The sequence below is a fragment of the Anas acuta genome, chromosome 1 (genome assembly GCF_963932015.1).
Source record: "Anas acuta chromosome 1, bAnaAcu1.1, whole genome shotgun sequence".
NCBI classification, from domain to species: Eukaryota; Metazoa; Chordata; class Aves; order Anseriformes; family Anatidae; genus Anas; species Anas acuta.
In genome coordinates, this window is record NC_088979.1 from 29,634,163 (window position 1) to 29,660,456 (window position 26,294).

The following is a 26,294-nucleotide window of genomic DNA, read 5'->3' on the forward strand; positions in this document are numbered from 1 at the left end:
TTTATATAGTTCTTTATAAGACAATGTTTCTCTGATGCAAGCTCCTAAACTGATACCTAACTAAAAGAGTAACCACAGAAGAAGGCAGAGATGGTGACAATCAAATAAAAGGCAAAAAATATTTCTACTTCAACTGTATGATTGTACCAGAAGTATTTTGCCCATCAAAAAAAAAGTTTAAAGTTTTTTAAAAAAAAAGTTTAAAAAAAAATTTAACATACTCCGATTCTGATAATTTTCAAAAAATATTTGTTGAGAATATGAATGACATTTAAAGTGAAACGCTCTCCACTCTTTTACTCTTTGTAAGCACCCTTGCAAACAAACTAGGCTCTGAATGTCAGATTTGGTGGCACACACACCAGTATTTCATTACTTTTCCACTTCAGACAAAAGGCATCAAATATTTATGCCTGCTGAATCCAATACCCAAACTGCTAATGTCACAAGGCTGAAGGATAGGGATAGGTTTTGGGATTCAATCTCCAAAGCAACCTACCTTGCAAGGTATGTATGTTTGAAAATATATATATTTTTTTCTATTATTTTCTGCAAAAACACAGTTAAGGATGTTTCCTTAACAAATAAAATTCTAAAGTTGCCATTTTTGTGGCACCTTCCTGCATTCAAAAAACGATTCTTTTATCTGTCAACTCATTCTTGCCAGAACAGACTTCTCGTCTTGCAATTATTTATAAGCACATTTTAACTAAAAGCATGAAAAGGAATTCATATTAAAAACAAAACAACCCAGCATAAACTTTTCAACTTTTACAGAGAATGCATTACCTAACTCTTCTAAATACCCTACAGAAATCCCATTTCTCTAAGACAACCTCCCTCTCCCTGCCATATTTACAAGACATACTCAAACAGGGCAGCTATTTGAAGAGGTCTGCAAACAGCAGTGCTCCTGGAATCAGAAGTTTCCCATTACTTTTTATCTTGTGCATCATTCACCATTAGTTCTTGAAAGACGTACAACTGACAGCCGTTTCTTATTGAGAAGTTTGGTTACTATTTTATCATTCTGCCCTTCAATGTGTGGCTACGATGAACTTTCCAAACCTGCCACAGAGACCTATACCAGCTGCTACAAAGACCTACATCTTAGAAGTGTCATGCATTGATCCTCTTGTCCGAGCCCTACCCACTACCTTCAAAAGCTCTGCCAACAGCTCGCACCAACTCTGCCTCATGTATTTTTCAAATCCCAGGTTTAGAGTAATACATTTAACTCTTCTCAGAATAAGAAAAATCAACTCCTGCTAAGGACAGCATCCAAAGCACACTGAAAACCAACTCAGGCTTCTGCATAACAGTTATATTGGTCATGATCCCAGTTGTCTCAGACCTTGTGCTCAGCCCCTGTCCCAGCAGGGCAGTCCATTCATTTCCTATGCTTTGCTCTGCTCTTCCCCACCACAACACCTGCCTTCAGACCAGTGGAAGCCACTGCCATTAGAGCTGTGAAGGTGAAAGCCACCAAGACTTCAGAACTTATTTCAAAATGCCAAATCTTAAGAAAATTCATGTGACCAAGAGAACTCACCCATGTCTCCAAGGTTTTTAGATGTCTCTTCACCCACTTCTCCCTACCTTTGTAAAGATTTCTGTCCATTCCACAGTAGCATCAAACCCATAACTCCTCAATACCGAATATGAATCACCTCTCTAAACGTACCCCTGCTGAAACCATCACTGAACAAAGCCCAGAAAGACAGGAGAATTGGCTGCTAACCCCTAGACTACAGACCTTTAGAAACCATCACAGAGGAAAGGGCTGTCAGACCATTTTCTTCTCTGTCTACTGTAGAACCAAGACCTAAATGTTTAATGCATTTTTCCTAGAAACGCAGAGAAACAATTATTTGTTGCAGGAAAACCACTTTCTACAGGCATATTATCCATTTTGAATTGACAAAGACATTTCCAAACTCCTACGAAGCAAAAGAGCAAGCCTCTTTGGCTTTATGGGGGGGGTGGATGGATGGGGGGACACCACAGGACAGACACACAACCACAGCAAATCACCCAAGCAGAAAAGGGAGGCAGCAGCCAGGAGGCTGAGTCACAAAGCAACACAGAAAGACAGCACAACAGGCACACCTGCAAACATACAAGAGTGTGTGCACTCGCCAAAGCAGTTTTCTAATCCTGGGACAAATCTTCTGATTTAGGTGGTGTAAAATTAAGAACAGGAATACGCAAGGACACCAATCCCACAAGGATATGTGACACTTGACACACACACATCTATTTTCTTCAAGATCAGATGCCTTCAGAGTCAAGCAACTATTTGAGTTGGATTACGCCAAGGCAAACAGCTTGACAATTCAGATATAGTAGTTTGTAAAGAAATTGTTGCCATATCATAATGGGCAAGTGGTGAAATGACTACATCACAGTAACATCAGTGCCCAACTACATCTGTTAGCAAAACAGAGAAATGAATTCGTTTAAGTACGAATTGAAAAGAAGTCCATGTAATGCTCATTTTTTAAAGTTTGAGGCCAAATATTTTGAAATGGACACTCAGTAAAAGAAATGTCCGGGTCCTACGTTTAAGCAAACATATTAAATACATAAGCCTTAAATTTTTGCAAGGTCAAGGCAAAGCTTTCTTTCCGAAGAGCTGAAAAAAATACAGCAAACATTTTCTTTTTCACATATCTGAGGGAATGTGAAATCGTATCTTTGTAAATATATTTTCTGTAATATATTTTCTATCATTGCTGATATCCATACATGCCCAAATACCCTGAAGTTACCATTTGAAATACAACAGAAAAGACCAGATCAAAAAGTGATTCAGGCCATAGGTATATTTAATCCATTTTTTCTTTTAATTTCCAAAGGAAAGATTCGTATGTTTTGTTGAAGCATACACTTGTGATCAGATTAGAAAAAGGAAAAAACAAAACAAATCCCAACAACCCAGAACTTCAATACTGCAGCTGCAATTCTGTATTTCAAATTATAGCTAGAGAGAGATCTAAATATGTGCATCTTCTGAACATGCAATAAATTACAAATATTTACAAAACTGCATTTGCAGATGATGGCTTTGTACCCAGTTTACAGATTCTGGCCTTGAGCCATACAGCTTTAATGTAGACCACTTACTTTGCCAGTTTCATCCTAACATGTTAAGAAAACAACCACCTGAAACTGGAGGGAATGGAAAGCTCTATAAACTTACTACAGACAGACACACATTAAACAGTAAGAGAAAATGCATACTTACAGGGAAATATCAGCTATACCATAACCATATACATTAAATGCTAAGAGACTAAATGAAGGAATGATAATGTTTTGCATCATCCACATAGAATGGGTCATTACCTGAAAGTATTTTCATATTGCTTTCTGCTTATTGCTTTATGCAGCTTGTGTGCTGGATATGAAGGAAATGGCAATAATAAAAAAAATCAAAAAACAAACAGAAAACCTGCTCTAAACTATTTCTAAACTTACATACACGAGTGCTTTGATTTTTTTTGTAGTAATATGAGTAAAATGCCAATAGCAGCTCTTTTTGTGAAAAACAGAGTGGCAATAATTAGAAAACTTATTTGTGGCTATGGAGTACAAGACTGGACTGAATATGTATTTGCTCAGGTCTAATATGATCCTGTTCATGGTAACTGTAGCCTTTCAGTAAGCTTATTAGGAATGCAATGGGATCCATAAAGGGCTTGCAGCTTGTTAGTACATACTTGAAGAAAAAGGCATTTGAACAGCTACTACACTGCACTAAAGCCAAATCCTCATATCAAAATATTAGCTGTAATCCAGCGCAAGCATTTTTTACCTGCATGCATATTAAATTAATCCATTACAATTTGTATTTATTACTTTATTGCAGTACGGGTGTGATTACCTCCACGGGATCCAAAAGCAATCAATATAAAGGGTGAAGTACATAAAGTACATCTGAGCAGACCAATGTATGAAGAAATCAGTCTGAAAATTTCCGATGACCATCTTGGCACCGCAGTAGGGAAAAAATGAACGGGGAAACACATGGGGGAGCAAATGTAATTCATGTTATCAATAAATGAATGTGGCAGTGAACAATATAGATGGTTTTAAAACCCTAAATCATCAGCTTAATCATGTGACTGACTGTAAGTGGTAAGTACCAGCCCTATAACAGGGTCTCAGTATCGGGATCTCCTAAGAGGTGAAAAACAACCAGCCAACAAAACTGGTGGTTTCTTGAGAATTAACGCTACAGGAACAACAGCACAGAAGTAGGACTCTGAATTTATTAAAGAACCCATTTGAGCAGATTAATTAGCTACATACCTGTTTTAGTTTCTACCTCCCCATTTAGAGGGAGAATTAATTACTGGCTTTTAGGAGGAGAAACCACGTAGTTTTCACATCTGTACTGTTTTAAAATATATTTTGAGAAACATTACTACACTTACAGAAATGTGTGTATTCTAATATCTCTTTCCCTGTAAGATTTATGCATATTTGGAACTGTTATGACCAGAAAAAATACAAAAAGTACAGAAAATGGGTGAGCTTCATGTACGGTAAGGCTGTGTGTGTCATGAAGCAAATATGGTTACCTTCCAGTCTGGTTCAAGATGGCTTTAAATCTGTGACTCCAAAAAAGTTCTTGTAAAGTTGCACTTTAATTGCTGTATGTTGTTAAGGTTGAGAATATTGAGAAAATGTACTCTATGTAATAAAAGATGTTTGTATTGTAAACGTAGGTAAAGTTAGAACATCACAACAGTGTGAGAATCATACATCAGTGTCATGGGGATAGGTGCAGCTGGCCTTCACTGGCACACCTCTGCAAGTCTGACCTATTACTTTTCTTACCTCCCTCCCAAAGCTATGGGATACTGAGAATAATCACACACAACATCAGACAGTGACACAGATAGGAACTACAGGATGGTAGCAATAACTTTTGCCACTTGATTTTCTAAGTTCAAAAAACGTTAAGAAATATTTAGACACGTGGATTGGTACTTACACAACACAAAGCATTAACAGGAGACCTGGCTACCAGTAAAATCCCAGCCCTGCAGAAGACATCGCTTTTGTCTCAAACACGTACATTGGATTGTAAATAGTCATAGATTAATAGACTCTGAAGTGATTCAAAAAGGTGATTTTATGCCACTTTCAGTTTCAAATGAAACACAAGGTTTTTAAAACAAGACAACCAAAATCAAGACCAGGACCCTCTGAAAGTGGGATCTTAAACATTAAGCTCAGACTTTAAGCAAGTGTCTGCTATTGGAATCACTGCAGCTAGGCACGCAGAAGACTGACCTGTGCAGGATGAGAGCACAGGTCCATAGCTACGCACCCAAATAACTAGGAGAGTTCCCTCATGGATTAGGAACCTAGAAGCATTCCCTGAACTCACACCAAGTCAGAAAAGTCAGTCTTTACAACAGAATTGTTATAAATATGCACTGGAAGCTGCTAAAGACTAAAACCTTCAGAAAATTAGTTCAACCTGTTGTCTGAAAGTAACTTTTCTATCTTAAAATACCTAATTATACATGTCATCCTTTATACATATACGTACACTCAAGCACACACACACAAATACATATCTATGCCATGGAAACTGGGAATAGAACTGCATTTAGAAGCTTTTTAATACATTTCTTTTACAAGTATATATGAAATGGGGATATTAATAGTATAGCACTAAATCATAACCATGTTACCAGAATTATCAGTAACGTACAAGCTCTTATGCTAATTTTCTTCTAAAAGTCAGTTGGCAACTTTTGGATAAACCAGCCCGTGAGAGATTAAGATATTTATTTCACAGCCACAAGACTGAGATGCTTTGGTTAGCTAGCTTAATGCTGAACTACGAGTCTCATCAATAGCACCTAACGATAGGAAATATAGGTCTATACTTGAGGTTTTAGAGTTTTCAAGTCTCAACATGCCTATAATTGCTTTTCATTTGTATGTTTTATGTTGATACAGAGTAAAAACAAATTTCGTCTTTTTCAGGTTTTACAAATAAATTAACAGAAAGCAGAATTGGAAGGGAAGTGGAGGTCATTCAGCCCAGTGCTCTAACCAAGGACTGTTCAAACATGCCAAAAGGCTTCCTAACTAACGTTTGTCTAACCTATTTTTTAATACTTCCTAAGACAAAAACGAAGGTCTTCTTAGACAATCAATTTTTCTTGCTACATTTTCTTTACTACATTTGATACACAAACAAACATTACCCGCATCGTCACAGGTGATGAAACAGAGACAAGATAGTGACATGACTTGCTTGATGTCACACACAAGAATGGCAGATACAGGAATCTAACAGTTTATCCTCAAACTATCTCATTGTATCACACTGTCTTTCACGATCTTCACCCCAAAATATTTTCAAGTCCCTCGCATATTAGGTGTTCCTCATACACAGTACTAATCTACAGTCATCTTCAAGTGTTTTAAAGCAGCTAAACACTGCTTTGTGAGACAGAAGATTATTCCATGGAATCCGGAGGAAAACAATTTAAGTAGGAAAATATAACTACTCCAGTATGGAATTTAATCAGAACAGTAGAGATGATCAACCATCTTTAAAAATACAGTACTCTTGTTAAACTAAAGGATTGGAATAGAGAACGATCTTTCAAATTGCTGCTGAGTGCTCTCAACACAACGCATGTTGAGATAACTGGCAGCAACTCAGAAAATACTATCTGTGGTGGAACTGCCACCTTAGCTACTTCAATATCTGTAGCCTAGGGTTTTCAAAAATTCTTGTGAATTCCTTTCACAAAGGCATTGTTGCCTTTTCACAGAAAGGTTCATTTCTATTTAGCTTGTGATATACATCTGGGCTACACCCATAAGTGGGATAAGAGTAGCTTCACTGCTTTAACACGTTCAATGTGTAGTCCAGGCAACATACACAAAAACAAACTATAAATAAAGAGGTATGTAAGTTCTTAAACTAGAGCTGGAGTTGGGGAGAAGAGCCTGGATTTGCCTTCAGAGCAGTTCAAGATGCTACTCCCTCTCTCCCCTATTTCAAGAGATTAATAAAGATATTACAGTGAAGGGAAGCGAGGGGAAAGGGAGAAGTGTAAGACAAAGGAAGGAAATTAAGTACCTGTAATTTGTCAGAGACAAAGCAGAAAGTGTGTGTGCACATGCGAACAGGTTATGCTGTTAGCACATTCCAGTGATAAGTTATAAACATCAAGACTACAAAAAGTATGTGGAAAAGACAAAAGCCTATTAGATCCCAGGAGCGAAAGGTAGAAGTTGATTGTGGGGTTTTCTCCCCGAGGGCGAGCAGAGTGTCAACAGTCTTTCGAATGTGACGAATATCCGACTGCAGGATGTCATACGGAGAGCAGAGGTCAGCCTATCCCGAAGGGCAGCCATTAGAACAGAAAAAAACAGTGCAAAAAATTAAAAATACAAAAATAGAAAGATATTGATAAATTATCACAATATTCTAGCATAAACACGTAGGAATAGTTTTGTCCTAGTATTGCCTTTGTCAGTAGGCACCCCAGCTTTCTTTGATTTCCCCTCAATACTGAAGCTATCATACAACATCAGAGTGTTATGTTAGAAGAGCTCAGCCCTTCAAATCCTTCCAAATTATGTCCAGATTCACAAGGGTGAGGAGGTGCACGTGATCCACTTACTCTAATGGGATCTGCACACCTTTATTCCTCTGGACTTAAAGCGCTTAAGTTGAACAAATTCTAAAAAATCTAATTTATATAATAGCAAACAGTGGGTTAGAAAGCTGTTAAAAAGTACAAGCAGCAGAAAATACGAAGTCTCAGGAAAGAGTACTAAAACGAGCTACTAGAAGTATGTAAAATTCTCTAACACAACACATAACCTAGAACCTGTATTCAAATATCACTTTAAATGATACCCTGGGATAGAAACTGAGAACGTCAATGGCTGACTATCATTAATTTAAGTATAGTTTCTAAGCTTAAATGATACACTTAATTCCATAATTAGCATTTTAAGAAAATATTAACAGGTTAGATTTGTATACTCTTTTTGGAAAATACCAATGACTACATGTACCGTCATGCTGGCTATACAAAATGAAGCTTGATATATGCAGTAACAGCACTAATATGCCCCCCCCCCCCCCAATATTTAACGTTGTATTTGACCCATGCAACAACTTGCTCTTCCAAAACACAGCAATCTAAAAGATTATACCATTTCACATTGCAAATGAGGCCTTACTATCACAGGCCCACACTTATGAAATAAAATTACACAAATTAGGAAAGAGACCTTCATAGGAATATTGTGTTTCTGACACAGCTTTTCAGTTTCACTTGCTTAATGAACTGACAGCGCACTCAATAAATGAGGACATTCTGATTCAGATGCCTGTTTTCTGTTACCGTGAAGTTTCCATGTCCAGTTTGAAATAAATTAACATTTAAAATATTGAAAAGGCTTTTCTATCCTGAAAAGTGGCTAGTGAAACTGGAAATCAGGACCGTCATTTACAATAACAATGACTTTTTGTTGTTGTTGTTCTCCATACCTGGTTCTAGCTTTAAACAAGAGTTAAAAGCTGCACAATTTTCATCTTGTTTCTTAGACCAGCGGATATGTGGAATAGGAAAGACACCTTGCCCAGTAACAAGACTGGCATGTTTACAGTAATTTTGTAGGATTTTTCCGACCCCAAATTCTAGTGCTATTTAATTGCCAAGGCAACTGTAATAATTTTTTTTTTTTTTTTAAATAAAGAATGAAAACTCACAGGCAGAACAAAACATGCCGATCTTGTTTAAAAGTAGGATAAGATTAGCAGTGCCTTCAAGAACATCTATATCCATAAGTTGCTTACCAAAGAAACTAATTTCAGGGCAAACAAACTACCCAGTGACTACATTTTCTCACTAAGCACTACTCTTGTACCAAAGACACTAATAAACCCCATAAGTGCTGCATTCATTTTAAAATGACATACAAGTCTCACTTCATACTTGCCACAAACATATCCCAAAAGAAATATGTAAGAAATTCCAAAACCAAATTTTTGTAAATAAATAAATAAATAAGTAGAAATCAGAAACTTTCCAACAATGATTTTTTTTTTTTTTTAATTTCTGTAAGGAAAAAAAACCTAAACTTTTCTGAAAACAGTCCCTACTGTCATCAAATAGAGAAGGAAGTAATTTCAGAGTTGGAGAATGAGAGCTAGTGGTATGTTGATTTACCTTTTTTTTTTTTTTTTTTAAAAAGACCAAAGAACTTGCTAACCAGAGAGTAACACATTAAGAAGTATACAGGAGATGCCAAAGCATACAAAACCAGCCAACACATGCTGAAGAAACTTCCTGCGAGAATTGCCATGCTGTGCTTCAGTGAAATTCAATGACATCTGAGGAAGCCTGAGAAATTTCTGATGATTTTTGCTTACTTTTGTATGTTCTGCAACAGGCGATAATTTGCTGTTACTTTCTCAACTTAGGTAAAATATTTATATTGATGCATTTTAAACTTCTGTAACGTAACTCTGGAAGTTACCATAATTTTTACAGATGCTGTGAAATGAAAATACCAAACTAAAATATGACATCATGAAGTAGTGAAATAGTACGTGACATTTACTTCAGTGCAACCCCCAAAGACAAACAAATGAGCAACCACCCACCCACCTCAAGCACGGCCCTTCTCATTTATAGGAGACTAAAATTATAAGAAGCAAAAAAGAAAACCGTATTACTTAATCATTACACTTATGGACTGTCTTGTCAAGCCCAAGATGCTATATGATTACATCATACAGCTACCAAAGTCATGCACGTAGAATAAAAACAGTAAGAAAGCCATATGGAACAACAAAAGCATAACCAGCTGTTTGTATGCACAACCCACCCTCGCTCAGCATGCCCCTGCAGTGACTGTGAAAACAGATAAGCACATTTCGAAACCAACTCTCTATGATTTTGACCCTAAAAAAAATAAAGGTCAAGGATAAGTTTGCAGAACTGGGTGAATAAATGAAGTCTGTAGTGCATATGCACTGTACTCAAAACACAAATGAAAGGAACCTCAGAATTAGGATTTAAATTCTGGAACCACTTAAATCTGTACTGTGGGGCAAACAGTGTACATTACCAAGCACAGAACGAACAGGTGGAGAAAGGAGTCATACCTGATCAAACTTACTGTACCTTCATGGATGTCTCATGATGAAACTATGGAAGAGTAACTGATTATGTGAATCGATCAGAAAACGAGCATAAGCAGCAACGAAAACATACCTTGCAGTGAGCTGAGAAACGCAACTACCAGTTGAACTACTAATACGTGGGTAGAAAATAAAGCACTTGACACTCCACTTTGGGCGATTCTTTTACTTTGTTCTGCCAGTTTTAGCATACTAAAAATCTCCTGTTTTTTCCCATTTGTTTTACGTCAGTAGCAACTCCTATACTAACACAAATCACACTTGAGGTGTTGCTAAAGCTGCAACAAAGTGGAATTAGTTTCCAGAGGAGGTCATATGCAGTAATAACTCTGTTTGCAAGATTCTAAAGTCCCACAAACAGTCACAGCTAAGTGTTTTGCAACTTGAGTTTTCAGATAATGATTTTAAATCAAAAAATTTATTTCTTACATCACTCCTTTCTGTTCAGTACGTGCAGTCCAGGTAGCTGCCTGAAAACTTGGAAAACATGGCAGAAGTCTCTCATTCCTACCCAAGAAATAACTGCCTGCTGCACCATCATTGCCATACTTGAACACAAGAACTCAGTAAACCTACCCTGATGCCTGGCTGTGAAGGATTTTTTTATCGCTATCTTTTATCACCAGAAATTACCATTGTAGTATTAATCATGATAACTTATGCCTATCTTTGTCCCGAGCCATATGAAGATTCATAACGTGTGTACATGTAGGAAAGCCTAACTTTCCCTTTCTTAAAAGAAACTCTTCCATTTAATTTCTTTGGCCATAACTGGCACCATAAAGGGCCAAAAGAATCTCAAGTGTCTACACTGTTAAGATACTACACTAATGTGCACTGCAGATCATAAATATTGATTTGTGCCTTTGTTAAAAGGTAACATCTGCTTTTTGGCTGACAAACATTGACATGAACATTTGTTAACACTATTGAAAGTTCCCTGTAATGCGGTTTACCAAGAATAACAGCTATAAGGAATGAAAGCTAATGCTAAATTATGTTATTGATGCTTAGGTTAAAATGGAAAAGTCTACTTCTTTGCTAATATGAGTATTGATTCCAGTGTGGCAACAGACAAAAATAGCTGTGTTTTCAAAATATGTATGAACGATTAGGTGAGAATTTCTTCTCATAATGAAAAATGTGTATTAATATTTTTCTTGAATAAATGAAATAAAAAATGAATAAACATTGCTAGTTTATAATACAGCAGTGTTCTTTCAAATAGAGACAAAATATTTTCATAGTTTTACATATATACTCATGTGATAGTAATTCAGATTATCCTGATCACTATTAATAACTCTGAGATGAGGTGCCATTAAGAAGAAAACTACCTTAGAACTGGGGCATTTAACATTTCAGAGACCACACTTGCAACCATGCAAAGATGAATGAAGCCCAAAAGAGCTTCATTTCTTAAACCAGAAAGGGTGAGAGGGGAGGTGCAACACAGATGGTCTTGGTAAGCAATGTCAGTGTCAGTACTGGGTTCACGTGACATTAACAAACTTTTCCTGTGAATGGCACCATCCACGTACTGCATGTCATTCTGAAAAATGCAGTGGGATAGGCACTCCTACTTACCACACATCTACTGTCACTTGTTTATGTAATCTGTATCAGTCAAAAATCAGGAGTTTGTTATAGTTATTACAGAGGAGATCTTTGACAATTTTTAGTTGGCAGTGCTTTATTTATAAAGTTTTATTTTAAAGTTTTAGTTTGTACTTTAAGTAACAAAGGTTGTACCTTGGTGTCTCTAAGGGGTACTGCACGATATATCAGGCTTTCAGATGCTTATCTGCCACCATCACTTTCTCATATCAAGCAAGAAAGTTCTGTCTACAAAAATGATTATTTACAAAGATCTGTGATACCTTGGAATAAAAAAGGCCCTACAGGCAAAGTTAGTGGCAAAACTGGGCACCTGCTGCTTGTCCTACTGCTATTGTCCCTTTTCACAGCTGACTGGTGTGGTATGAGCCTTGCTACTTCGTTTCTTACTAAAGGGGAGAGCCAGAATGATTATGTGGGCACTAACAAAGTGATTTCAACACACCACCCATTGTACTGGAAGTCTCATCTGGTAGGTAATGCCTTTCTCATGTCAGTTGGCACGAGTCATCCCACAATCATCTACACATGGGGTCATTTTGTACTTGTGACTTTGGTCAAGATGCCAAATGCCGAGGCTCATCATGACCCACTTGGATATCGATGCCTACTGCATTTTTCTACACTTGCAGAAGGTTTGCCAGGATCATTCAGGGGAAAGCAATTTTGACCTAAAAATTGAATGCTGAAAACCACAGAAGCAAGAGACCATGCACATCACAGTAATTACTATGGCTGTTTTCTTTTCCTTCTGTATTTTCTGTTCCTATCCTTGACAGTGTATTGTTCTAAACCTGTGTGTACTCTATTCCATAAGTAACTGAGAACAAACCAAAACAGAGCTGTGACAATTTTAAATCCTTAAAAAAACAAAACGTCCAGTTGTTTTTTCAAGTTGTTTCTTGTAAATTAAAAGAAAACACAAGTATTAAAAAAAGGGGGAGTATTTCTGGTTCCACAAGTGGAACCTATCACTATATGTAAGATGCTTGTTTAAAAAGTGAAAAAATTCACTGATTCCTTTTCTGGGATTTTCAAAGGCTGGGCAATGTACAACCTGAAGCAGAGTGAAGACATCATCTGCAGTGGTCTTTTAAAAAAATAAAATAAATAACTGACAGCTAGCTGTCATGCACTTTTACTTTTGTGTTCTTCATACCCTTCCCTCCAACATGCAGAAGCATTCTACCATCTACTACCTAGCTCTGCTACACAACAGATTTTTGCCATACACTGCAAAGATATATTTGCCATTACCAGCACCTAATCAAAAATATCCTCAGAGCATTTAAAGACCCGTCATAAATTTACAATTTTAAGCAGTTCATTTGATACTTAAGTGAAGGAGCTTTCCCCTCAATAGAAGTTAGTGCTTCTTTAGATTCATAAGCATGGTTAGTTTACAAAAGAGATTGGTAAGATTTGACCCTTTCCCTAGGGCTCCGTGCCCTCTCTGCAACAAAAATACTTCAATAAAACACACAAAAAAAAATCATCAAAATTTCTACATTAATTTTAACACAAGTGTTAGGAGCAACAAATATATAAAAATCCCTATTCACATAAAACAAAGGAATTTTTCAGGAAGTTTCTTTATAGAAATCAAATAATAATAAAATAGCATAAAGCTTAGCTTACCCTTCTGTAAAATGGCACTGCAAGGATTTCTATTTTTTTTCTGTTTTATTCTGTTTCTGAAAAAGCTCTTAAAAACAACAGCTCTCAGCCTTTTCTTTCCCAACTGGCTACATCCAGAAAAAAAATGATTTGTATTCTAACTCACTGAATAATTTATAATGCATCACTAGACAGCTTAACACTCCGTAACTATTTTGTCTATAAGCCCACAGCACTGAGAGTTTGATTTTCTTTTTGATCTTCCTTGAAGTGAAACTTTACCAAAAATATTAGGTAATTTATTATATTGGAATTATTTCATTACAGCAACTAAATCAACTGTTACAGCTTAGAGGCCCAGCAAATAACAATGAATTCTCGGTTATATATATTATGAACCATCCATTGGAGTTGTAAAATAAAGTCCCCCCTCAAAATTCCTACAAATAGCAAAAATGAACCATTACTTCTGCTGTTCTCCAAATCAAGTACTAAAATATAGATAAAACAAACAAAACTAATTCTTTCTCAACATGACATCTTTACATTACCATCTGCTCCAGAAGGGGTGACAAGGGAGGAAGGAAAACATCAAAATGTCCTTTTGTTGCAGTATTATTGAAATACAGGCTAAAATGCATTCAGTCTTAATCCTACTGTCATATGCACACATCAGAGAAAATACATCATGCAATTTTCATGTTTTCAGGTTAAGAAGACCTTGTATAACACCTTTCCCTTACAGGGTCAGATATTTTAAATGAACATTTTCTTAACACATATGTCTAGACTCTAAGAGAACATTTGAAATATTCCCAATGAAGCCCCAGAATTCATTACTTAAGACATTTTCCTTCTCAATTTCAGAATAGATTACACAATGAATACTACCATACTTAAGTGAAAAGCAGAGAACACCATGCACTGCAATTTCCCTACTTTTAATGTCTAAAACACTATCGATTGAACAATCTTACTGATAGAAACATTCCATCCTTAACACACAGAAGGGATTTCTTCACATCGCTGCTGAAGTGTTTGAGTACATGACATGAGTGACTTGTTAGCTCCTTTTAAAATACATACTATTGAGTACTTAATATGGTAAAAAAGGAAAATCAATTAAAAAGAATGAAGTCTATCTTCTAAAAACAATATGCAAAAATGCAATTATAGGTGTATATGGAAAAATGAGCAAATTTCTGCCTAACTACATTATTATTACCCAGTTACCACGTTCCTTAGTCATTGTCCAGTTCAAACATAAGGTGGTATTGGGGATAATATTAAATTACTAATTTAAGACAAAGTTAGCAATTCTTAAGTGCTATGACATCAACCACTTAAACGCACTAAAGTAGCATTAAATCATATAATTAAAAAAAATAGAAGTAATGTCTTTATTGCTGAAAACTGCTATTTCATACAGTTATCCTTAAACTCTAAATTAATTCACGTGCTTTGCATTTTTGATCATCTGGAAATGGCAGATTTAATTAAATTACCTCTGGTATCCCCAGTTTTCTACATGCATCCAGAAAGTTTTCAACATTTCTCCTGCATTTGGCCATGCTAAGTTTAGGCTGTAAAAAAAGAAAAAAATAGATCATGGCAAAATAAGCCAATTAATTCATTCAGTCAATAAGTTAGTTTATTGAGTTATTCTTGTACTGATTCACCATTTCCATAATTCTCCTGAAAACAAAGCTTAAAATTCTGCCTGTTTTCCCCACCAATCTAATTTGAAATTTATATAAATATAATCTGAATATGGAAGCTGTGGATGCCTTGTGCTTTTACTTAGTTATTAAAGCCATCAACACATTTAGATCTCTACTTGTTCATATTCAGCTTGTCAGGTTCTAAAACCTCATGTTCTGTGACAGAAGACATTTCTCTGGAGAGCAAGTAAACTGATGATGCATTTCAACCTACAATAAGGGGGACAGATTTAACTGTGATAGAGCTTTTATATTTTTTAATATTTTATGTATAGCTGTTTTATATTTGTGAGTACTCAATTTTCCATGTCTGAAGAATAAATTTGTTAGAGTAGAATTTCAAATACTTTTAGAATTCGTCTCACTAAGGATTATCCACTCAATACTTACGGAAAAACGTAAGTAAAAAGTAATTTGGAAAATTATTTTACTTGCTCAATGCAAGATGTGAAAGAAGGGCAATATGGCATTAAACTAGGTGGTTTTTGTTTGTTTCTTTCTTTCTTTTTTTTTTTTTTTTTTTTCCCCTTTTTCAATACCCTCAAGTCCTCATCTATTCTGCTCCCACAAAAACAAACAAGGAACACAACAAGAAACATTCAACTTACTACTGCTGGTGAAGGTACATGAATACTTGCTACCGAACGAGGTCGAACGTGATTTACTAAATGGCAGAGAACTACACCATCCATCAGAGCAGACCCCAAGTCTTCAGGCAAACAAATCTTTAGTCTTGTTTCAATGTTCTGCAAATGAAGAACGCATACACGCTTCAACATAGAAACGAAGGAAGGAAAGGAGGCACTTATATCCTCATCTTCTCCTCCCATGGTGTTAGATATGTATGCAGTTTCAGTTTACCAAGAAACCCACTTCTCATATAAGTGATTTTTTAAAAACTACAAATCAATCCACCCTCCTCCCATGCTGGTCACAGAATTACGTACACTCCTTTAACACTTCAAATGCTGCTGTCATAATATGCATTTATGTCTGTACACAAGCACATAAAAACATATCTGCATGTAATCATGTGATTGCACTACATGTGGCTCCTTTCTTTCACTATTCCTCCAAGTTTTCTACTTATCCAAATTTTATCAGCAGTACTTTCAAACAGAATTATATTGTTTCCATCACTGACAATGAGTAAAAGGTAATCATTCCCTAGGAGTCTAAAATCTACTTATGTAGCATTAGTGATCAAAAAAGACAGGTAACAAAGCAGGACATTCAGATATAACATATCCAAAAAATCTCTTTTAGGTAAACCTGAAGTCTCATTGAAAAGAATTTGATATTTCAAAATAAAGTACTTTGAAAACATTTAAGAATTTTACAAACAAAAAGCTATAGTAAGATTGTTACATATGATGAATTCCTTAAATTGTGCTTCCATTTTAAAAACGCTCCAAAAGCACACTTAAAAGACAACTCAAATTCTAACACTCAGAGATAATCACTTCGTCCTTTTTGATGAAATTACATAAACTATTAATTCCACCAGTGTAGGGCATGCCATTTAACCATATGTCACTCCAGAAACTCTCATTGTTATTTCCCATTCAAAAAATCTTTTCTGAAGTACAAACACCTGAGTGGGTTAAGGCACTTCAGGGTAAGTTTCACCAACACAATTCAGAGAAGTAATGCTGTCTCATTTAACATTTTAAAATATTATCATATTTCTGCAACTTTCCCAAAGAACACATAAAATATATGTTCTATTAGCAGAATTGTACCAGCGCTCACATACCTCACGCAGCTGTTCCACAAGCTCTCTCTCTTCTCTCATCTGCTCCATTTTCCTTCGAATTGTAAATTGCGGGTCTATTGATTCCAAATTTCTTTGAGGTCTTAAGAACACTGTGATTTTTAAAAAGACAGGTTTTAGTTTTAAAAAATAAACAGCTTGATGTATTCATTTTCAAATTAAGAAAAATCTTGAGGCACCATCTCCAGCAAAAAGCATTAGAAAATTTCTCTTTTGTCAGGAGGACAGCTCTGAACAGCACCATGTACCATCAATGGAGTGGATTTTTTTTTTTTTTGGACTAAATCCATATTGTGATAGGCAACATCTGTCAGATGATTAAACACCTGCACTGTCTCTTACAGATTCTGATCTATAGAAAACTTCCCATTTAACATGGCAAGGAGCATCTCTTATTCTTTGAAGGAGAACCCTCTCCTACCAGATGCTCTAACACGTTGTGACAAACATCTTCCTAGGCAGGATAACTGCTTACTAGATAAGGTTACACTAAAAAAGAAAAAAAAAAAACAAAAAAAAAAACACAAGAAAATCCTACCAGACAAGCAAAAATATGGGTTTGATTTCTAGAAACTGAACATTAAAGCCATTCAGTATGTGTGCATTTTAACATACAATTCCTTGGAATAATTACATGAGATCTTTGTATATACACACACCCGTACACTTTCTTATTTTGTGATCATTGACTGTTTTGAATGGCTCTAAAGAGCAAGATGTATGCTCGCTTGTTATTTCACAAAATGGAACTGTCACCACTCAGACAAATTAAGGGCCAACCTGATTATTATGGCCAATGACGATGCTTAAGAGAGAGGATTTTGTGTTATTATTTTCCTGCACCTCTCCTTCCGAATGCAACAGGACACTCTTAAGTACCAACCAGGGGACGGGAAGTGCAAAGTGTAGACAAACCTCTGGTTTTAACCAGCTACTGCTCCATCTCAATTTTATTAATTTAAGGCAGCTAAATATTCATATTTCTCTCCTGCTCATCCAATATTAGAAAGGAGCGGCTCACTAAATACAGCAGCCTGGTTAGAGAAATTTGTCACAGACTATGAAACAGCCTTGGGTTTTTTGGGGGTTCCCTAAATTTGTTGCAGACAGTAGGTGCCAATCCAGACTCTTATCTCAAATTCAGCAGCTGGCTTCTTTACATCTTTGAGTAGTAGTCACAGCTGGGATGACTCTGCTTGCTGATATTGCCGAAGAAAAGAGGATAATCTTAGTGTCAATAGTGGAAGAGAACAGCCTTTTATTTCCTAAAGGTCAAATCAAACTTTTACTCCAACTACAGAAGTAAATGATGAATTACTTTTGCTGTAAGGTAGTTGCAGACGGGTGTAATCAGCGTAATTCTGATGTCCCATTAAAAATTGTGGCATCCCAATAACTTTTGATTAGGTCACAGTCTAGCTAATAGGCTGAATTGTCAAAATCAGTCCTTAAAATATGTAGGAAAATAAGAAAATGAAGTCTTGGTAGAAGGAAATTTCATCTACATTCTGACAAACTAAAACATTAATGAAGCTCCCAGATCAGTACAGGGCTAACAGGCAAAACTGCACTCTCTAGCATCCACAGCTCAACATAAACAAAACAAAACTTCAATAGAAGAAATAATAAGTAATGGTAATAATCTAAGCTACTTCTCTGGTCAAAGGGAGGGAGAAAGACACTACCTAAGGCAGCTCAGCGAGCAGGAAGCAATTATTGCTTACTTACACAGTAAAGATGGAGCTCAGCTCCTGACATACCTTTAGGTTACTCACCCAAGGCACAATAAACAATACAATGCAATAAATTATGGCCTGGGTTACCAAACTTGATTCCTTTCACTACTTGACTCACACAGATGTAGTTTTAATGCTCAAAGAGTAATACCCTATTCAAATGGTATTTAAATGCCACCGTAGCTTTAGCAGCAGCATTTCAAAGATAATTCTCTTTGAAAGCATTATTTCATAATTATGTTCAATTTTGCAAGTAGCATGGAATATTATCAGGGCCTTCATTCAGCTTGGCCCTAGCTGTCTTTGTTTAGGCCTTTGCTAAGTCAGTATAAATGTCCCAAATATAATTCCTTCAGGTTTCAGACTATTAATGAAAAGTAAATGGCAACATTAGTTATTCGATCCTATTCCTATATGAAACAGACATTCCACCAAGCAGCAGCAGTAGGAAGGAAGGCTAATCTCAAGGCAGTGGGAAACTGCAATTAAAAGTTGCAAAAATTAAAAAGTTAAACAAAAATAAAGTAAGGTTAACTAATGTATATAAATACACACAAATCTCAGAAGTACTGGTTACTACAAGTTCCAGCTACATACTGAAGTTTAAAGAAAAGTTTTCTAAACCAGGATATTTTGGCAGTCTGAAATATTGCTTGCTTCTCTGCATTACACACATTTTCCAGCAAGGGGAGCCCGTATCTCACACACACAGGCCTGAACGTCTGTTTTTCCCTGTCAGATACTAGTAGAATTTCTGCTTTCTGAATGAAGGTTATCAAATTATTCATTTTCCAATAAATTTATGTATTTTACAAGACTCAATAAGCTCAACGGTTAATTATTAATAAGCACATAGTATGTATTGGTCACGGCACTAAGCCTGCCCGAGTTCAAGAAGCTTTTGGACAATGCTCTCAGACACATGGACTGATTTTTTGGGTGGTCCTTTGGGGACACAGGAGTTGGACTCGATGATCCTTGCGGGTCCCTTCCAACTCAGGACATTCTGTGATTCTATGTAGTCTACATATTACCATAACGGACAAATTTCCTTGTGAAAATTTTCAGTGAGACAAGATTTCTACTATGAAAACTTATTTAAAAGGTTGCAAAAAATAGCAATGAAATAATAAAAGTCTTTTATAATTGTTTCCTATATACACTGAAAGAAATTGTTTGTTAATGTGGGAATGTTTTAGTTTAACTCCAAGATTTGCACCACTTCAGAAGTGATGAAAGCAGAGGCACAGTGCTAAAGAAACAGGACACAACATTATATAAAGAGAAAGATAATATTAGCTTCTGGCTATATATCTCAAATCAGGCTCAAGTCTGAATGACCACCACTGTACTCTTCAGAAGTCTCAAAAGACTGCAAAACGGAATCTATTTTGCATTTAAATCAATGCAAATTAACTATAAGTAGTATTAATTTTCAGGAAAGTTGGATGCAACAGTGTTAAACTGCTTAAAAAAATCAAGTTACTATCATATACACTTAACTGATAAATTCAAACACATCCAATGTCCATCTGATGGCTGTGGTGTACAGCCAGTTGGACTCCTAGGGTTCTACCCAAGGTCACCACAATTTTAGTCACCAAACATTCATGACTTACTCTTTTAGTTGCAATCTTTATTGGCATCTGTACTGCATAGAAGTCAAAGAACAAATGCTAAATTCCTGAATGTGGTTTCATTATGTACAATGTTGAATAAAATCATGAAAAATATTCTCTTGCCGCAAGTACGGTTTGAAGATGTTGGTGAGAAATCTGAAAGACTATCAGGACACTGTAACCAGCTTCTCAAAACTGGAAAAAAAACTCGGATTTTACCACATTCTTTAAATAAGATGCTCTCAATTTTTGTGTGTTATTACTTGGAACACTCATTATATAGGAAGCGCTATACTTCTCTTCCAGTTTAACAGGAAAGGGTCTGCAGAAGCATTATTTTCCTAATAATTGTTTTACTGAGCTGCCTTTATAAAATTCTCACTATCAGAAATACACAACATCAAGTCCAATAAAATCAACTACGTGAGTCCCATTTTCCTCAACTGCCAACAGATTACTGCTATCAGAAAAGATATGCCTTTCCAAAACAAACAAAAAAGAATAAACAATACACTAATTGCTTTTTGTCTGGAATATACCAGTATTGCAGGAAGAGTAACCTACCTAATGATTTATTTATTTTGACCTAAAACACAAACAGACCCTGCATTGTTAGATGTACTTGTAGCTTGCCTTTAGCTGTTAGAGTTGTCATTGGCGATATGTCAAGATAACTTCATAGCATCGTGGCAACAAGATTCATTTTTCCATCCTACTTGTGTTTCATTGCAAATCACTTTAAAGAGCAGGTTCCTTATATACGCTGCTAGGACTTTACAGTCAAGGAAACAGTGGCAATAGCAAGTATTGTCAAGTAGTGAACTGAAATAAGAACGTAAGTATTCTAAACTAAATGTTGGCATTTATCATTCAACATTTGTGGGCTTGGCTTCAGTCTAATGCTTTTGACAGTTTCCTTGCCTTCCAATAAGCACTCTTCTAATTTAAGGCAGTTGGAAGAACATTCACCCTACTTTTAAATTATACATCTATTTAACAAAGATTTGTAAATGGTTTTTCATTTAGGTTCTGTTTCTTCAATCTGATGCAATCTGACGTTGAAATTTTAATGCAGTGTAAGACCTTGTTAGCCCACACAAGATCAACTTTGCATCTGACTCAACATACAGTAACACCTTGGAGAAAAAAAACAAACAAAAGAAGCAAAAGCAACATCCACTAATGTACGGCCTTCAGTATGAACAGAGAAGTTTGACAGCTTGCTAACAGTTTGAACAGAAAGCACTATTTCTGCTTATCTGATTCTTCCAGCTTTGCTTCATCATGGATTCCTCTTTAAGTACGTTAGTTACACACCTTCAATAAGCGGAGCTGGATATTTTTAAGAGTCACTATCTAAAATATTTGTGAATAAAAATGCCAAAAAGACAGCAGCAAAATTATTGTTTATGTCCAACTTTATATAAACCCCTGAAAGTAAAACAAATAAATAAAGCTATGCTGGAAATAGCTCTGGGAGTGGGTATCATGAGAAAAGGTGTTTTGCCAGACTTGAAAACAGTGGCATTTGGTCTTATAAACATTCCCTTATGAGAACTTTCTTTCATCCTTAGCCACTTGGGACATTTTCCACATATTGCAGTTTTTGAAAACATAAAATCAAGTAAATTATGCATGGAACACCTACCATTGTCACTGTCTCCTTCAGATGGTATACTGTAGCTAAAGTTGTCCCATGTTTGTGCCTGTGTCAGTGTGTTGAAGGAGATAGGAGGAAGACTGAGGGATGGGTCTGCTGGAGGGGAGTGACAGCCAGTCCAAACACAGTGGTGTAAGGACCGGGGTGCGGGAAAAGGGCGGGCAGCAGCATTTCATATATGGCATTAGGGTTTTATGGCAATGATGAAGATGCAATTCAAAGGTGATCAATACAAAATGCATTTTTTTTTTTTGGAAGAAAAGAATGAAAGATGGTGCAGAATAAAAAGAGCAAAAAGTTATATGTTAGTACTTGCAAACTATACATTGCATGTGCAGTTAAAGCTGTTAAGCTTAACAGGAGCATTGTAACCATAGCACTTTAAACAAATTGTTTACAACCAGGTTTTAAGAAAAAGTACCCATAGATTTTATGTTACAGCCTGATGAAAACCTTGACTTTGTGAATCAGAAGGTAAATACACCTGCTGTGAAGTTTCAGCAATTACAGGAAAAAGTTTGGAGAGGAATTGAGTTTTTTTTTGCAACTGTTATAAGAACACTACACCCCCCAAACATAAGGTGTATATCCATATGAAAATATTATTACAATAACTTCCCAGTTAATGTTGCTAGGTCACAAATCTATTATCCCTATAATTCTTATTCTGTTGAAACACGCCCTGTAAGCACACGTACTAGACATGTTTTCCTTTTGGTTTAATCACTTAATAGCTTATGCTGCACTGCTTACATTTCTTGCCGACTCCCACAACAGTAAGTGCAAATCTACAATGGGCCCACCCCCATCCTAGGGAAGTTCTGGTCCTCACCAACCTTGGCAGACTTTCTAAGGACGAGGAACAGAGACGTGACACTGCCAAAGGATGATCCTGAGTCTTTGCCACAAGCCTTGACAAACCTGCTCTGTAGCATTACAACAAGCACAAATTCAGTAATGATCCAGCTGGGCTGCCTAGAGAATAAAATATATCACATGTCCACAGATGCTGTAAATCTGGAGACCCTGTTCACCAGACAACTGCAAGAACATGCCATGGTCATGGCCACCCTGGTGTGTTTGTTGATAAAATGAGTTGATACTCACTATGGAGCTAACTTGCACAGCAATATAGCCTCTATTTTCCATCCATTCTGCACCCTCTTATTTGTTCCTCAAATCCTTGACTGGACATTTCTATTCCTTCCCCATCACATCTACTCCACATTTGTCTCTTTCCAAATCTCCATTCTACAGCATCTCTGAAATGGAAACTGACACCCTTAAAATATCTCCTCTGTTTATTTTTAGCACGCCATCCATCCTTTCAAAGCTTTCCACTGGTTTCTTCCTTTTCATCACAGAATTTAAATCCCTCCTTCCTTAGTCTTAACAATAATGTCACTCTTCAATGAGTTTTTCCTGCACCTGATCTCAGTTCTTTACCACTTCTGCCATCAAAATGAGCTCTTCGCTTGCTTCTTGGTTTTCCACGTTTTTATCTACAATCACATACACAACATTGTAATCTCCAGTTTAGTTTGAGGAGAATGAACTACTTCTGCTCTGAATACTACCTACTACTTTAAGTAAAGGAATAAAATTCCCATTTTATACCATTCCAAACTAATAATAAGGAACTTCATCGCATAGACTTTCACATTCCCCCACGATTCTGGAATCTGTACTAAAAAAATATGATAATTCAGACAACATTGTGTAAAACTTCACCTTAAACTTTCTTTCAGATTCAACGGTTCAAGAGCTCTCTCTCCTTAGATATCCCTTTTTTCAAAGCCTGTTTACTGCTTCTCGCTACTGGGACAATGGGTCAGCCAAAACCGAGTCAGCATAACCTAAACTCGGAGAAGAATTCAACACGGGGTAACAGAACACTGATTTATGGAAAATAATAAGCAGTCTTTAATTACACTGGCAATTAGGATTCGCATGATTTTCCAAAGTACACAGATCATCCAGTTGGTCTTCTTGGGGAGAAAACAAGTAGAACAAATAAATATTCAGAGATTAGAAAAGCAGTAACTAACTCTTGAAAGAGGGAAAAAGGCTGTCAAGTTCTAATAATCACTGTGTGCTCCAACAACACTGAAGGACAGCAAGGCAAGCATGTTCACATACACCAACATCGTGCTGTAAATCCTCTACAGATTATGAAAATGAAGAATTTGGATTCACATGTAAGATTATGCTAAGTAAACAAGGGAACAACTTTTCACGTCCCATTACAAACTGCATTGTCGTTTGAAGTTATGTCAGTGCTTCTTTTATCCTCTAAAGGTACAATTACTGTTTTTTGTCTGGGTTGCTGCCACTTTGTTCAGCAGAAACTAAACACAGTCAAAGCAGCACAGAACAAAAGCATAAAATTTTTGAATGCTGCAAGATGTATTAGTTGATGTTCTTATCTCATTTTAAGGATTATGGCAAGAACTTTTCAATGCTTTGTTTCTAAAATGTTGAATCATACCAGTTGTAATTACTTCATGAATCAAGCGTAACAGATTTACATATATTATCTGTTTTGAGTGATTCCCTTTCCAAGTGCCAAAGCACATCCCAAGAGCAAAACTGTGGTTCTAAGTAAACTTATAATTATTGGTTCCTTTCAACAGTAATTTTAAGGTTTTCAAATTGAATATTTATTTGAGAAGCCATACTCTATAAAATATTTTAAAAGAGGAAATAATTGGGAAAAAAAAATCTTTTTACCTTCTGTGTAAACAACTGATCCTTGAAAAGAATTTGTCAAGAAGTCAAACACATTCATTACCTTTCAAAACATTTTCTTTGGATACCCAGACTGCCATCAGATATGAGTTTTCCAATGTTTTATCTTCATTTTAAAATGAAAGAATAAAAGGGCCTTCAGTCCTGAACACATACCAGTATATACTGATATAGTATATACTAACACAGACGTTTAAGCTACTGTGGTTTATCCTTTGGAAGCACTTCTATTTGTGCATGCACTTCAAAAAACTAGATTCATTAACCAGGAGCCTGGTATGGTTTACTTTCATCTTTCCAAAAGACATGTCATTATGAAACAGTGAGGGTAAAAAAAAAAAGTCAAACAGAAAACAACATCCATTTAAAACAGATGAAAATAAATGTTGTGAAAATAAACTCTCCAATTTCAGAAAGGTATGCTTGCATATATTTTCATTGACCATTTGCCATTTTTCCCCACAGAACATGATGTACACAGAATTTTTTAAAATCTATCTTGCCCTCAGGTTTGAAAGATTTATAGGAGCAAGTAATTCAAGTAAAAGCCTTAATGAAGTAAATAGCTAAAAATCACTTCCAATGAGTTCTGAAGTTTTCCCTAAGGCCATGAAGAACTTAAATGAAAAAGCTAACAAAATAAATTACAGACTGAGCTGAAAAACTTTCCTGGATCACAGAACTGCTGGAGCTCTAGAACAGCTCAGCTTTAGGGCAGTAAAGCAGTATATAATTAACAAGCACAAATTCAGACAGTGATAAAGTGGTTGAAACTCTCACAAAACTGAAAGAAAGACAGGGAAGGAACAAGAGAATCATGGCAGGCTAGCCAACTTTAAGAGGACAGATGTTCAGGATTCACGAATATGCCAGTATTTTGAGCTATTATCTGTAATTTTTTCCAGAAGTGTTAGCAAAACAAATTTAAATACTACTTTTACAGCAATTCTATAGCAGAAGGGTGGGAGGAAACAACATGCAGTCTCCCTACTCTACAGCAATGCTTTGCCCCATTGTGCTACAGAGCTAATATACTGCTGCTTTATCTGATGTTGGAAAGTTTTGCTATTGCCAAATTCACCTGTTTTACCACAGTATAAATCTGCGGTAACATGACAGAAACTGCATGCAATGAGGTGAAAAATTGTGCAGTAATGGCTCTCATTTGGTGATTCTGTAGTGCATAGTATGGCAAGGAAAATTCAATTTAGATGAACAAATTTTCTGTAACTCATAGCTGTGACCAAACAGCTTTGTAGCATTGGCATACTCAAAGCAATGCAAATATACAAATCTGTATTGGTACGGAGCATAAAACCAACTGGCTTTAGTATTTAATGAAGTTTCATATAGCTTCAAAAGACACGGGGGAAGAATTGGAGGAGTTGTGATCATCTGGGTCTTCCATCACTACACCTGTAGAAATGTTGCAAGAGACTGCAGTCCAGTCCTAGAAGCTGTCTAAAAAGATTCACTAGGCTATTCATAAAGCATTTTTTCTTCGATTATGTATCACAGTTATCAAGTATAGGACATCTTGGTACACTGAGATTACCAAGATTGGGACATATGTGTTAACTAACACTTGAATACAAAGT

The 26,294-nt window shown here is 36.1% G+C and overlaps 1 protein-coding gene across 8 annotated transcripts in view; it reads right to left on the bottom strand.

Annotated features, from left to right (window-relative positions):
- The window catches only part of LRCH1 (leucine rich repeats and calponin homology domain containing 1), a 115,480-nt gene that overhangs the window by 4,722 nt on the left and 84,464 nt on the right, over positions 1–26,294 (bottom strand). For 6 of the 8 annotated variants that reach the window (XR_011093994.1, XR_011094003.1, XR_011093998.1 and 3 more), the window contains 4 exons: positions 16,916–17,025; positions 15,768–15,905; positions 14,944–15,021; positions 7,121–7,378 (listed from right to left, as the gene is read on the bottom strand). Coding sequence is in view for 2 of the 8 variants with exons in the window: in XM_068674731.1 (XP_068530832.1) it covers positions 14,944–15,021; positions 15,768–15,905; positions 16,916–17,025 (326 nt within the window). In the remaining 6 variants the exon portion in view is untranslated. The remainder of the gene's footprint in view (positions 1–7,120; positions 7,379–14,943; positions 15,022–15,767; positions 15,906–16,915; positions 17,026–26,294) is intronic. The other 2 variants (XM_068674731.1, XM_068674743.1) reach the window with 1 other exon arrangement.